A 15,091-nucleotide genomic window follows, 5' to 3' on the forward strand; every position below is an offset into this window, starting at 1 on the left:
GCGGATGAAGAGAGGTGCGATATGGCGGAGAAGCGTCTCGATACGAAGACGCTACAAGTAGCAGCCTGAAAGATCAGCATTAATTTGGCTATAAAACTACATACTACATTGGACTTAAAAGCCGGAAACTGTTGTAATAAGTTAACAGCTAAACGATAACTGTAGGCACGTTGCGTTTGAATGTCCGCCAGACATAACAGCGTTTCTACAAGTTAGAAATACTTCGGAGACACACACCGTCAGCCATGTTGAAGCTGAACCCCTGGAGGGAGAAAAACAAACAATTCGTGAGTGTTACTCCACGAAAGTTGTTTTTGTATACTTTGGTATTGACGTTGTTGCATATGTAATGTTTGAAAGGGGACTGAGTAAACGGAGAGGAAAGAGGGAATCGAGCAAACGAAAAACAACTTCAACAGTATAACAGAGTAACGTTACAACAACACTGTAACCTTACACAGAAGTTTCTTATCTCACAACATGTGTAAAGAAATGATGACATAGCAAATGACGGGATGGGACTGACGAGACAGGGCAGGAGCGGACATGACAAAGGTGCTCTAAAATACTGCATTAAGAAATTACCATATTTGCGTCGTCACGCTCGCCTCTATATACTTTCGTGTGTGTTGTTGTGTGTGATCTCCCGCATGTATGTCCGTTTGTGTGTGTAGAAACACATAGCCCATGGTTTGGTCCCTGCCGCCTCGATCGCCCCCAAGGCTGCTGTGCCTCGTACCCCACCCCCGCGCAGTCCCGCCCCCTCACCCGAGAGACCCAGGTACCCCGAGTCGCCTCTCCTCATCTCCCTCTACTTCCTTTTATTGTTTCTCACCAGTCTGCCCTTTCTCCAACCTATTATTCATACAGTACGTAACAGGCATTGGATGAAATGACGTCAGTGCAAACGTCTGGTGTGATGTATTACTTGTCAGGGCTGCGGAAGTGAGTGGTGGGTGTTAAACGCCCTGTCCCAGCACGGTGGAACACAGACGGCGTACTGGCAATGATACTAACTTTGAAAGAGGAAAATGAAACATGGATGAGGGGTGTGGAAAATTGCATCTTACACTGACAGTGTCATAGAGAGCTTAAATCCTTATACAGTGGTGATTTATTTATTCCAGTACCGGGTGTCTATTTTGCTTTAATCCGCAGATATTAATATTGTCCGGCAATTACAGTCAAACCTCAGTTTTCGTCCATAATCCGTTCCAGAAGGCTGTTCGAAAACCGAATTGTTCGAAAACCGAAACCACGCTCTTTTAAAAAAAAAAAAAAGTTTATTGAACACGTCTGCTCACAATGGAAAGCGACACGTGGAAGCTTCACTTCCTCGTGTAAGGAAGGCGAGAGGAGTCAAGTGGTGCATTGAAGTGCACTCTGTTTGTTCGAGAACCGATTTTCGGTTGTAATCCGAGGCATAAAAAAAATCAAAATTTTTGGTCGAAAACCGATTTGGTCGAGAACAGAGACATTCGAAAACGGAGGTTTGACTGTACTTTGTTTTGTTTGTCTGCAGATCGGCCTTAGCGGCTGCCATTTTATCTTCTTCGCTGACCGGACAGACATGGGTTCTCCCACCGGCCCGTCCCCGGTCTTTCTCTGAGAGCGACCAATCAGAGTGCTTGCTTTCTGAGCGCAACATCTATACACGGTGACACACATGCTCCCTCCATAACTATTCATCCCATGAAGAGACTTTCTAATTCTTTTCATTATTCTAACTTGCGTTGTCCATTCTCCTCAGTGATCGATGGTCAGAAGGCTTTCTGGCTCGTCCACCTCTGTCTTCCCCTGATCACTCCGAAGAGGAGCTGCAGCACCAGGCTGGTGAAGAGGAAGAGGAGGAGGAAGTGGAAGATGGAGGAGGAGGTGTGGAGGAGGAGGAATATGTCTCCCGTACTCTGGACAGTCGGAAGAAGTCTTCAGACATGGAAGCAGCAGTCTGCGCTTTGCCGTTAAAGCACTCAGTGAGGATCAACACAGTTGACAAGTCTGAATACACATTGAGTCCTTCTCTGTATTAAATATAACAAAGAAAGACCAGCTCAGGAAAAACAATTTGGACAAATATATATTTTTTTTAATAGGCAATAATGTTTGTATTAGCTTTACTAGTTTTGACGTTCCCTGACACCTACTTCAGAAGTTGTCAGCTGAGCGCTGTCAGGCGTGTTTTAACCAGCTGATGCTTATGATAGACATGTCACAGTGCTCAACTGACAACTTCTGAAGAAGGCAGTAATAAATGATAAAACAAGTAAAGGTAAATACAAATCCGAATGTCCTAAAAAAACGGAAAAAAAATCATTATGTGTACAAGAAGACAAAATAAAAGTCATTAACCAACAAGTTGGACAGACACTCAAAGAAAATGATGCCACAGACAATATGAAGGTCCGTGAGGCAAGTTTAAATAATATACACATTAAATTTAGCATATTGAAGCATTGCTCTGTACTTTGTATTAAATATCAAACACTACAAAGGCAAATCTCATAGGCAGGAAGTTCCAGGATAAAAAAAAAAAAAAATCAGTGTTGCTAGAAAATGAAGAACACACACAAAAAATGTACCTTTTGGTGTTGCATTGAGTCATGTCACCACACGCCTGTGAGTCTTGAACCTTGACATTGGGAGCCCTTGTGAATGAAGTGAAACCAGACAACGACACTGGGTGGCGCTATTTTACACAGTACGACGGATAGGTACTAGCCACTCGGACTCCAACGACACCCAGAACAAGTATCAAACGAATTTGTTTCACTTAGAAGTGATTAGAGTTAGTATTATTATAAACAATGTTTCTTCTTGCTTTCCAGACAAGTTTGCCCCAGTCAAGTCCGATGTTGACCAGCAGGGAATCTTCTCCAGGTACTAGTCACCTGTCACACAAGATTTCCAGTTAGTTGATGCTTGTCATTCACCATACATCCAGAAGAAAGCATGCAATCTCACAATCACTGCAGGGGAGAATACAGTGTTCCTATTTGAAGTCATGTCAACACTTCTATTAACGATACTGTGCAGGCAACGTTGACAACAGTAAAACTTAGTGCCCTTGCGAGGTGAGTCTTTTTCCTATATTTCATCTATTAATATCATCACGATATTGTCCTGAGCAGTTAGGGAAGAGAATATAGCTTTCCTGGGTCTCAATTCTTCCTTCTGTGAACCCCCCACCCCCATATAATCACGAATTCACTTGAACTCATTTGCAGAGTGTACCCATCTGTCAGTGGGAAAAGGGGAAAAACTTTAATTGAACTAATATCAAATAAAATATATAATTATAAACCAGAAAAAGCAAGAATGCACACTCCAAGATAATGAAAAGATAAATTGAAATGGATGCATAATAATAATAACATGCACTACGCAACCATGCAAATACTGTACAGTATGCCCTCAAGAGACCGGTTTTATAAAGTTCTGTCATGTCCAAACTCATTGATTTGGGTGATTATATTTCTTTTTTTTGAACGATTAATCGAATGACTTTTGACAGAATTCCAGAGGGAAAACATCAATGTGCTTCCTCAAGCCAGTGGCAGCAAGAAACTGAAGAAGAAAAAAGACTCCACAAACAAGAATGAAGACATGCCATGTAGGCATCTATTACCTCCACTGTGTTCTTCTTCTCACATCCCAAAACATTTCTTGTCATCCATTTCCTGTGCAGCCACTAGCCACCCCAAACAGCCAAAAGCACAGAGTAAGCCATCTCGTCAGTCCAAAGTCCTGACTGAGGACGGGGAAGCAGTGAAAGCCCTGACGGAGAAGAATGCCTTGCTGGAGGAGAAGCTGCGACACCTGGAACAGGAAGTGAGTCGCAGGCGAGCCCAGCCAATCAGGACCTCGCCTATAGGTACATATTTCTTTCAACTTGAAATTGCTCAATTGTCCAAGAAATGAGAACCCATGTTCGAAAACAAAAACAAATTAAAAATGTTCGAGTGTTGCGTCAAGAGTGAAACCCATTTTAACCAAACAGTATGATTCAATCTAGTCGATAACAAGGAATTTAATTGTTCAAGGCTCTCAATTGACTAAACGTAGCTATGATAGTGCTTAAAAGTACAGTTTGATGTAAACAATATATTATTCATATATTTAAAGAGCTGAAGTTGGAAATCACAAACTCAGACATTCTGTAAATCCCCAATCTTGGAAACTCAATTATTTTTGCATCAACACGGTTACAACGGTCAAACAAAAACAGACAAGGTGGACACAAATGGCCACCATAAAGCCCTGAGGGTTAATACTATAAACTGATTTTCTTTTTTCTTTCTTCAGGCATGCGAGCAGAGCTGCACGACGCAAGGCAGCAGGCTCAGGAGCTAGTAGACGAAAACGACGCTCTCAAGCGCAGCGTCCATCGTCTCAGTGTGGAGCTGAGCGCCTACCAGACCAAATACAGGCCACTCAACAAGCAGGAGGTACAAACAACAACATTCATACTCTGGTGACAGCCACAACAATCACCCATTAGTAAGTTTTCTATCGTGCTTGCCCCCTTTAATCAGGTTGCTATCTTGCCATGTGTTTGACAAGCAACCGTTTGCAAGTTGGCAGTCAAGCAATTCTTACTACCAGTACTATAATTTACTCATTTTTAATTTACCCAATTCCCACTTTGACCGCATTTCTTACATTTCAATTGATTTGACAGCATTTCGATCTGGTGTCAGGTCATGAGCATTCCCGCACAAATTTGACAGAAATTGCAATCTCTCTTTGACTGTGTTGTTATGATGTGTGTTGCAGAGCTCCAGCTTAAGCAGCCTACCAAAGACGGGCTCTCCTCCTCCATGGCTGGTTAGTAACTGATGAAAGCTGCCCGGAGTAAGCTTAGTGCAATACTTTGTGATAATTGTTGCATATAAATCAGGCAATTTATCTTGAAAGTCATGTTGATGGCTCACAGGGTCTCTCGGTTGTTGCCAAGACGACAGTGTCAGCTGTTAAAGATAGCAATGGAGGAGCCAAGACACATTTCAGATGTGTTAGTGGTGGCATATCAGTTGTGTTGTTATCACAAAATGGTTTACAATGATTAGGCCTTTTCCAAAATGGCTGACAAGCAATTTAAGGGAACAGCTGCATTTTAAGATTCGTAATATGAAGGGGGGGAAAAAACATGAAATAAATGTGAGTGTACATGTTTATTTCATTTGCCCTGCGGTTGGCTGGCAACCAGTCCAGGGTGTACTCTGTTGACATCTCTCCTCGTGTCCATGGTTGGTCTAGGTGGACATGAAGTATTTGTCTCCTCTGATGTTGGCCTACGAAGATATGTTGAATGAGAAAGACGCTCTCCTGCGCACTGCTGAGGTAAGACGCATGTGAACATCACGGCTAAGCCAATTAGTTTTATCAAGCCTGACCACAGAATGTGATTGATTGCTGCAGGAGGAGGTGAAGAAGCTTCGGGTACATGTCGAGGAGGTGGTGAAAGAAAATGAGAAGTTTCACCATGAAATGGCCAAGAAGACTAGAGGCCTCCGCCAGGAGGAATGGTAAATACAAGACACAACCTCATGTGTTACATTCTCTCATGACGTTGTTGCTTTCTAATAGATTTAGACCAGGGATGGGCAAGTATCTACCACACTCTGAGTGGCTTCTAGATGAGTAAAAAGCAATACAGTGGTACCTCTACTTATGAAACTAATGTGATCTGGAAGTAATTTCTTAACAAAAAATTTGTAAGTAGAGATGCTTTTCCATGTAAATGCCCTAATCCATTCCAAGCCCCCCAAAATTCTGACATAAATGTTTCGTAAAGCATAAAAATGCATCAAAATATGTAACAAATACATGTTACAATTCGATTATTGCCCATTAAATGAGAGTTGTGCATAATGTAAAAAACAAAGAATAGAGTAAAGAATAAAAATGCTGGTCATTTAACTGTTAAATGCATCCTCATAATTTTTTGCCCTCTTTAGTTCATGTTCTCTCTCAGAAGTGGTTTTTGCCTGCCGTTTTGTAAAGAACTGATCCAAGGACGTTTGCTTTTGTCGGCTTTTAACAATCCTTTGAAAATATCCAAGGCAAACATCAGCATCGTAAGCGATTGCCCGACTGGTGAACATTTTTTCTGGGTGATTCCCATTTACGTAAAACTGTCGGAACACCTCATTGCCTGAGGGGCGAATGATGAGGACGCTGCATAGACACATTTGGATCTATCGACACACAAAGACACATACGTAGTGGTCCCTCTTAGCCAATCGGATGCCAGGATAATGCTCGGGGATAGCCAATGGCAGAACAGCTCTAAGTATGTTGCGTTCAGGAAACTTGGAGCTGCGAGTAGCAGCCCATACTGTATTTCTGTGTTTTGTATCTTGAAATTTCTTTCGTAACAAGAGGCAATATTTTCCTGTTCCGGCGTTTCGTAACTTGAACATTTCGCATGAAGAGATGTTCGTAAGTAGAGGTACCACTGTAGTAAGATTTGAAATTGTAAGTCGGAAAACAGATTGTGTTAAAGAATGAGCTAGAGATGATGAAAATTGCATAAGGAAGTTGTGTTCGTGTCTCTGTGTGCAGCCACCAAGTGCAGCAGCAGGCCATGCTGGTGCTGCAGGAGAATCAGCTGCTGATTGAGCAGCTGGAGGCTCTGAATGCCAAGACTGAGGCCGAGCACAGCAAACACCTGTCTGAAGGTCTCTGATGTCTCTGATCTACCTACCCATCCAGCCATACGTCCATCGTCAGTCTATACATCTGTCATCCATTTGTCCTTCCATCCATCAGTCTACCCATTCTTCCCCTGTGCAGTGTCCAGAGTGTCCAAGCAGCTGATGCTGCTCGAGGCAGACAACCAGCGTTTGCAGGAGGAAGTGGACGAGAGTAGGAGGGAAGCACGGCAAAGCGAAAGGGAGGTGCTCACTCTGAGGAACCGCCTCCAGGACGCCGTTACCTGGGACGAGCACTGCAGCATCAGCGGGAAGCTCAGGCGGTACGGCATTAACTCCGCCAGGGCGGGTTATGATATCATCACCTTAACGGTTACGCAACTCCGTATTCCAAAATTTAACACACAACACTCTGACAACAGAAAAAGAACATTCACACAATCACATCAATAATTGAGCACAGCTTTTGCTATGATTTTCTGAATTGACCTCAGGTGAATCTTGTTTTCTACAGCGTAATTTGAGTCAACCTGTGTTAACTTCTGTTGACTGGACATGATTTAGTCTCAGAGATAATGGGTAAATCACACCCCTGCCAGACTCTTGCTCCAATCCTCACTAATGTTTGAACAAGGCATTCATGGGTTCCATTGAGGTTGTGAGGGTCAAGAGGGTTGAGTGAGGTCTAGCTGTGATTGACACCAGCAGTGACAAACTATGACCTAAAAAATGTATTACTACGACAAGCTGTGCTAAATAAACTAACTAAATCCTATGCTGGTAATCAGTAACCTGAAAATGGATAAAAAGACATTAGCAAACACGGCTATTGCAACTCCAACTCGCTACGAGTGGGGGGGGGGGGGGGGTGTAAGAGACCGAGCCGCTTGTTTACCCCATGGTGGCAGAGTGGCTACGTTTATATACATTATATAATTGATGAGCGCAAAAAAAAAAAAAAAAAAAAGTTGATTTGGGGACAAGTACCACTCTAACAGTGACTCTCAAAACACAAACCCAGTATGAAGTCAACAGAATTGACGATAGAAATCCAAGGCAAGATTTTCGAAGATGCAATGCTAATCAGCAGTGTATAATAAGTGTACCAATATCGCATTAATCCATATTAGTTGTTGGTCCGAAGTGATATTCAGTCAGTTGAGCTGCTTTCAAGGTGTATTGGGAGTGGCATGCTTTCCCCTGCGGCACTAAGTTCCATTTTCTGGTTCTTATCATACTTTTCAGGCAGCTAGAACAGGAGCAGAGCAAAAACAGAAGTGAGGTGGATGAGGCGCAAGTCCTCCGCCATCAAAATCAAAGCCTGCGAGCGGACAATGCTAAACTGATGGCGGCTGTGGAGAGGGCGCAGGAGGAGCTGGAGAACAGCAGACAAGCCAACAGGTGAATGTGACCGCAAGTCCGTATTGAGCAGCTTCTCCATTTATCGAGCAATCATCCGGCTATGATACATCATGCAGCCATCCATCCATGCATCCATCTAGCCGCTATCTGCCGATGAAGTATCATCCGCTGATTTTGCTTTCTTCGGATAATTACTGATTCCTTTTTAACCCCTACCAATTGCAGAAGGACAAAGAGGCATCTCAACGCACTGAAGCAGCAGAAGGATGAGTGCGTGCTGAAGGAGGGCAAGACGCGCACTTACCTGGAAGCCGTTGTTTCTGTGGCGGATCGCATCTCTCTGGAGCGTGACCAACTTGTACACATGGTGCGAGATGACTATGCATAGTACATGTGATGCACACTGTATGCAATGGAGCCGGAATCCAATAGAAAATAATACGGTGGTAAAAAAAAAACAAACAAACAAAAAAAAAACGCACACAAAATGCTTGAAGAGCTAGGAATGTGCACCATCCACAAAAAAAGGACGGCCTTGTTTCTTGTCTCGGCCTGATACGCTGGGTGTTATGACGCTACGTCGCTACATGTTATCATAAGATAAGTGTGGAACCTTAAAACCTTTAAATTCAACTTTCAAGTTCGATTTAAAGGTTTTAAGATCCCACACTGGCAACCACAGACCTCTGAAGTGACAGATAAACATTTGAACCGCTGTGTTGCCTGACCTTATGCAAAACATAAACCGATCAGGCGGGAGCTCAATTCACTGGGCCTGTTTTTCACAGTGTGTGTGTGTGTGGGGGGGGGTCAGGGCTAGGGCATTGAAAGAAAACAAGCACTACTCTGTGTTGCCAATTTAGCAACTTTTCGAACCCCTGTACCGACTCATTTTCAGAAAAGCAACAAATCTAGCTACATATTCGACTTACTACCTTATGCCGCTTATCAGAAGCTAAAACTGGGAAAAAGAAGCTAAAACTGCTCAACGCTAATCTTTGCTCACACTGTAGCTCCGCTCATATTTTGGCTCTCGCATAATTGTACTTGCACTGTAATAGTACATGTAGTCCGGTGAATGGACTCTGGTTTGCAAATTTTCTCCTTGCCCGGGTGCCATGTCATGGCCCTAGAAACTCAGTGTGGGGGTGAGATTATGTAACTGAATGAATTAATACTGTAAACTTTTTTGTATGATGTTTTCATTATTGAATGCTGTATGTAGAAGGGGGAAAATTAGACCCCCCAAAAAATCAAAGTGAGGAGCAGTGAATCCCTTTTTTTTTAACAGGACTGTGTGCAAAGAATGTTGGGAAACGATTGGCCATGGTGGATAGAAGCAGTGTAGCCTCAGATTTGGAACAAACGTAGCGTCAGTCAGCAGCCGAGCAACAGTGACTCGAAGAACATGTGCAGGTAGACAATATCATGTCCTAGTGGGAAAATTAATTTAGCCTAACTGTCGGTATGTGTGTAGCCAACATGTAAACCCATATTCAAATTTTGGTCTCAAATCCAAATGTTTTCAGTCGATAATAACTACAAATAAAGACATAGATTCCACTTGGCTGCGCATACCATTGTGGAGTCCTTGCCTTTGTGACAACTGTGGCACTGTAGAACACACTGGACTGTTTCGTGTGCGGCACGACACTTTGAAATGTCACCACATTCAGATTTTTAAAAAGCGGCAGCGCGTCATGTGTAGAAGGTCAGCCTGACACACGCCAGCACAGATGGAGCATAATAGGAGCCAATTTGTGTGTGTGCGCAGTAGCGAAGAGTGTGTTGTCGCTTGTTATCCGAGTTGTGCACACAAATGGCTTTGGGCCATTCGAGGCATAATTCTCCTAACATCTAACAGCGATTTAAAGTTGACATTTTCTTTTCGAAGGGGTTATAGACCAAGCGCAAAAGCGATTAGCAACGATTTGCGAATTATGCATGTGCCCCCTATAAAATGTTTGCAATTGCCGACACAATTTCTTTGATATACAAGTTCTATGACATTTTTCCGATATATGAATATGACCCATCGCTCAGCTGATTTTTTTCACCTTCAATCCACATTGGTTTCCTTGTGGTGGAAGTACAATATTGGTTGGTGGGGTTACACAGCATTTGGCATGCCTGCAGGTTACGTGGAGAGCAAATGTTGCTAAGCTACTTGTTATGTTTATACAGTCCACTAATGTTGAGTGCAATTTTTCTTATGAAAAAACGTTTTCAAAAAAATGAATTTTGCCGCTGTCTGCGGGGTGCCTGGAACAAATTAATTACATTTCCATTCATTTTAATTGCGAAAGAGGATTTGAGATATGAACGGACAAGTATGGTCACATAACCATTTCAACTCATATCTTAAGGCACCCTTAAGTACAAAAAAGCCCCAAACCATGATCCCAAAACACGTTAATATCATTTCAAGCTTATCTTTGAAACAGATGGCTTCCTGATTATTTTAATTGGAAAAAAAAAATCCACCGAAGCTGCTTTGTAAACCATAAAAATCGCAAGTACTGGTTTCCTATTAGCCATGATTATGTTTTGGGCTCATTCACAGATAAATCATAAACAAATGTTGTCTTAAGATTTGACAGAAAAATTACAAATGCCTGTATATGTGAATGGGCAGTGCAATCCAAACCAAGTCGTTGTTCGTTAGGTTCCACAGAAAATATCGCATGTCGGTGAGTTAATGAATGGTGATTGTAGTCTCGGCCGGCTGTCACTATCTCCTTCAAGTTTCTGTTGCTCAACTCTTGCCTTCCTGTCACCCCTCCACTTCCTCCATAGGCGTCCATACTGCAACAGGAAAAACAGGGATTCATCGGCAGCATCCTGAGCGGGACCGTCCGATTCGGCAAACTGCAGGAGCGCGTCAAGGTGAGTTGCTCTATTGCAGATGGGCTGCACACTGAGCTTTTAGTCCTTTAATATGTAGTGCACCACCCCCCCCAAAAAAAAAATCATTTCTCTCATGAAGTAATTTGTTCGTTGAATCATGAAGTAAATGATAACATTAAAGATTAATTTCTAAGATAAATTATTTGACATGTATTTTTAGATTTATTTTATGACATAAATTGTGAATTAAAATGTATATTTTTATTCATATCATTAAGGCACTGGCTCGTTGATTTACTCTAAATACTGCAATAGGAATATTGTCAAAATAAATCGTTTGCCATACAATTAAAAAACAGCAAGTGGTTTATTAATGCAAGTGAAATTAATTTGAATTATTATTATAAAATTGAAATTATTTAATATTATAATACACTATTTTACTTATTCAACATACACTTTTAACTTTTTTTGGTTTTTAACTGCATATTCTATGACCTGGAGCATATTACGTCCATTTTAAAAACCAAATGCGGCCCTTGAGCGAAAAAACGTGCCTGTCAATGCTCTATTTGCACCCCCACAAATAATAAAAAGCTTAGCAAACATATAATGTTTTCGTATTGATCGGTGTGCTTCACAGCCCCCCCCTCCGTCTTGTCGGTCACTGCACAATTGATGAACGTCAGCCGTCACCAAAACAGCCATCTCTCGAGAGGGTTCATTACGCCTCCGAGGTCCTTGATGACTGCGCGGCGGCCAGACGAGCACAATCAGGACAGTGAAAGGAAATATGAGCTGTTTGTTATACAGGCTACTGACTCCAATTAAGGATCATTAGCATCCGCTTGCCAGTCATTACCACGCTCGCACGCCATGACTTTGCAGTGAGGACTGCAATTTAGTTTGCGTTTATCTCTCGCGAAGCGTTGCTCGCTCACAAGAAGCCGATGTACGCATTCGACAATCGAACATGAGAGCAGATTAGTGGAATATGTGGTTTGGAAGGCTCATATTGGTTCGAAAGCAAAGCAATCAACGCAGCCTCGCAAGACTTTTTCAAGAAAGGCTAAGTGCCACTTAGTCACACTGACGTCATTATCGCCAGAGCCAAGACAGTGATCAGTGTCCTATTAGTCAAAAGGACAAAATGTGCGGAAACGCTCACAAGGCAACTGCAGAGTCACAAGTTTCTCGTCAAATTGGTGAAAGCTTTGTGCCAGAAATGCAAAACAACTCAAGCTTTGACTTTGTGCAACCTTGCATGTATGAAGTTTTTCATTGGTCTGTTGAGCAACTCTTTGACGGCGACTGATCGTTTGAGTTAGGTGTGTTAGAGGAGGGAGACATCTAAAACAGGCTGGATAGGGGGCTCTCAAGGACCGGACATGGGCACACCTGGTTTACTTATTTGTTTAGTTGGTTAGTTAGTTTGCCGGGCTGTTTGTTAGTTGGTTAGTAAGTGAGTTTAGTTAGTAAGTGGTCAGTTTGATTTTCATTTGGTTGGTTGGTTATTTGGTTCGTTGTTTACCTCATTGCTGAGTTGCTTAGCTAGTTGTTTGGTTATTTACTTGGTTAATTTATTGGATTATTTGTTAGTTGGTTTGTCATTGAGTTCAGTGGTTAGTGAGTTGGTTAGTTGGTGTGGTTGATTAGTTGATCAGTAAGCTTGTTTGTTTTTTTTTTTTTATAATGTGGATTGTTTGTTGGTTAGTTTTTCTGGGAGTTTAGATTTGTAGATAATTTATTGTTCAGTTGGTCCATTGGTTGCTTGTTGACACGATCGATCAGTTCGTTACTTAGTTTTAGTTTTTTGCTTATTTGTCAGTTAATTGGTTCTTTGGTTAGCTGATTTTAAACAACCATCGTTTTTTTGTATTGTATTTTTGTATTTCGAGAATATGTTTTTAAATTCTTTCATGCTCCATAATACATTTGGCAAATGACCAACAGACACAACGATGATTCATGGGCGATTATAGAAAAAGAAAATCCTCAATTTATTGAGTCACCAAGTTGTAGTTATTAGCAGGAACAGCAGAAAATCAAATGAGGTAAAAACCTACGTTCAAAAAAAAAAACATAAGCATTACATAGGAGGGCTTTACCATCACAGTGATTTTCCTAAAAATGCAGCATCTTAATTGGAAATGTCTGAACCATTGAGTAAATCACATTCATCAAATCATCCACACTCTTCCAGAAATGAATGTACATTTTCATTGTACATGCTTTAACTATTTTGTGGGAATACATTGAGAGCCTGTTAGGGTGGACGTCTTCGACCTGCCTCTAAATGCACAAACTCTACTGATGGGTGGTATTTGTCTCCGTCCGTATTACCACTGCCGGTTTTGTTTGGCCGGCGTTCATTCCCTGGAGGAGCAGTCGCACATGCCCTGGCACAAGCACTGGCAGAAGCCGTAGACCAGACACACCGTGAGACTGGACGGCACCAAACTGACACACACGATGCCAAGAGTCACCCTCTGAATCACCAGCAAGTAAATCCCAAGAGGCAGGGAGCCAAAGTACAAGAAGCCCAGTAGCCACACCAGGATGCGTGGGACGTGGTTGCAGAATTTGGTCAGGGAGTCCTGGTCCGCCTGCCCATTGGAACCCGCCGACAGCGATTCCACGTTGCGCTCCAAGTCGGAGCTGCTGTTGGGACTCGGGAAGCGCTGCGGCTCCCTCTGTACGTCCATGATGGTGATAAAGAGGCAATTGGATGAGTCGCGGGACGGGTTGGACGAGAAGAAACTCTTCGGGGAGAGGACCACCTCCTGGTTGTGGCCCAAGCTCCAGGATTTGTTGCGTGGCCTTAAGCGGGACATGATATTGGCGTCGTCGGGCAGGGCCGATACCTCGTACTCGCAAATCTGGGTTTGGTGGCGACAAAACGGGCAGCAAATGCAGCCTGTGCCATCAGCACCATAGAGTATCTTGACCAGGCAGCGGGCGCACACCCGATGGAGGCAGTCCAGGAGTTTGGGTCGGCGGTTGTGTGCATTGTAGCGCTGGTAGCAGATTTTACATTCCAATTCCTCCGATGAAGAGCGCTCCTTTTCCTCCAACTCAACCTGAGGGCAGCTCATCTTCCAGCCGAGCTCTGAAGCAGACAGACTGAGGATCAATAACAATTTATGTAGGGTTAGGGGGTTAGGGTTAGGGTTATGGCTCAAGTGGTAGGTGGTGTCAGGGTTATGGTTATGGATAAGGACTGGGGTTATATGTTAGGGCAGCGGTCCCCAACCTTTTTTGCGCAATGGACTGGTTTCATGTCGAGGACTATATTGACGGCTTGGCATGGAAAAAAATGTCAAAACAGGCTGAGGGGTAGAATTTGGGGTTACAATTGTGGTTTGAGGTAGCATGAGGGGGAGGCCCATTTTGGGGACCCATTATCAAATGTTTGTTTTCATTTCCTTTTCACAAATGTTCCATGGTTTTCATGTGGGCTGTTTATGGGTTTGTATTACGTTTAAAAGCCTCAATTTTCCCGACCCTAAGCCAATTGCTTATAGCCTGCAATGCCTCCATAAAAGCCATCATGTCACTTCATCATTCTATCACCCGAGCAGAACTGATGGACACTTTGGCATTCATTGCCTTTGTCATTTACCAAATGAGCTCTTAAAGAACCAGGATGCTCCCAAGACGTAATCTATAGATCCCCATTTTCTCCCTTCATCTGAAACCATATGCACTCTTTAGGACCCGCTCGCTTCAACGTTTGAGGTAGCATGAGGGGGAGGCCCATTTTGGGGACCCATTATCAAATGTTTGTTTTCATTTCCTTTTCACAAATGTTCCATGGTTTTCATGTGGGCTGTTTATGGGTTTGTATTACGTTTAAAAGCCTCAATTTTCCCGACCCTAAGCCAATTGCTTATAGCCTGCAATGCCTCCATAAAAGCCATCATGTCACTTCATCATTCTATCACCCGAGCAGAACTGATGGACACTTTGGCATTCATTGCCTTTGTCATTTACCAAATGAGCTCTTAAAGAACCAGGATGCTCCCAAGACGTAATCTATAGATCCCCATTTTCTCCCTTCATCTGAAACCATATGCACTCTTTAGGACCCGCTCGCTTCAACTACCACCCAAGACCACAGTTATCATTTCAACCTGCATCGATCCAAGCAAACTTAACTTGACCTGTAATAGGTATTTACTTATAGATATATATGTGTGTGTGTGTATGTGTGTGTGTGTGTGTGTGTA

The 15,091-nt window shown here is 42.8% G+C and overlaps 2 protein-coding genes across 4 annotated transcripts in view; one reads left to right on the forward strand and one right to left on the reverse strand.

Annotated features, from left to right (window-relative positions):
• Positions 1 to 15,091, forward strand: part of cep89 (centrosomal protein 89) — a 19,672-nt gene continuing 4,581 nt past the window's right edge. The window contains exons 1-17 of one of the 3 annotated variants that reach the window (XR_002169005.1): positions 1 to 287; positions 675 to 781; positions 1,523 to 1,657; positions 1,751 to 1,973; positions 2,826 to 2,877; positions 3,512 to 3,610; positions 3,686 to 3,871; positions 4,303 to 4,445; positions 4,774 to 4,824; positions 5,257 to 5,340; positions 5,419 to 5,525; positions 6,565 to 6,680; positions 6,796 to 6,976; positions 7,899 to 8,054; positions 8,241 to 8,382; positions 9,307 to 9,431; positions 10,812 to 10,901. Coding sequence is in view for 2 of the 3 variants with exons in the window: in XM_019876362.1 (XP_019731921.1) it covers positions 246 to 287; positions 675 to 781; positions 1,523 to 1,657; positions 1,751 to 1,973; positions 2,826 to 2,877; positions 3,512 to 3,610; positions 3,686 to 3,871; positions 4,303 to 4,445; positions 4,774 to 4,824; positions 5,257 to 5,340; positions 5,419 to 5,525; positions 6,565 to 6,680; positions 6,796 to 6,976; positions 7,899 to 8,054; positions 8,241 to 8,382; positions 10,812 to 10,901 (1,914 nt within the window). In the remaining variant the exon portion in view is untranslated. Of the gene's footprint in view, positions 288 to 674; positions 782 to 1,522; positions 1,658 to 1,750; positions 1,974 to 2,825; positions 2,878 to 3,511; positions 3,611 to 3,685; positions 3,872 to 4,302; positions 4,446 to 4,773; positions 4,825 to 5,256; positions 5,341 to 5,418; positions 5,526 to 6,564; positions 6,681 to 6,795; positions 6,977 to 7,898; positions 8,055 to 8,240; positions 8,383 to 9,306; positions 9,432 to 10,811; positions 10,902 to 15,091 lie in introns of those variants that run through there. The other 2 variants (XM_019876362.1, XM_019876363.1) reach the window with 2 other exon arrangements.
• The window catches only part of LOC109519685 (E3 ubiquitin-protein ligase RNF182), a 5,046-nt gene continuing 2,782 nt past the window's right edge, over positions 12,828 to 15,091 (reverse strand). Inside the window, exon 2 of the mRNA XM_019876367.1 lies at positions 12,828 to 13,971. Within this exon, the coding sequence (XP_019731926.1) occupies positions 13,232 to 13,971 (740 nt within the window). The 3' untranslated portion in view covers positions 12,828 to 13,231. The remainder of the gene's footprint in view (positions 13,972 to 15,091) is intronic.

This window comes from Hippocampus comes, unplaced genomic scaffold (assembly GCF_001891065.2).
Source record: "Hippocampus comes isolate QL1 unplaced genomic scaffold, H_comes_QL1_v1.1 scaffold150, whole genome shotgun sequence".
Taxonomy (NCBI): Eukaryota; Metazoa; Chordata; class Actinopteri; order Syngnathiformes; family Syngnathidae; genus Hippocampus; species Hippocampus comes.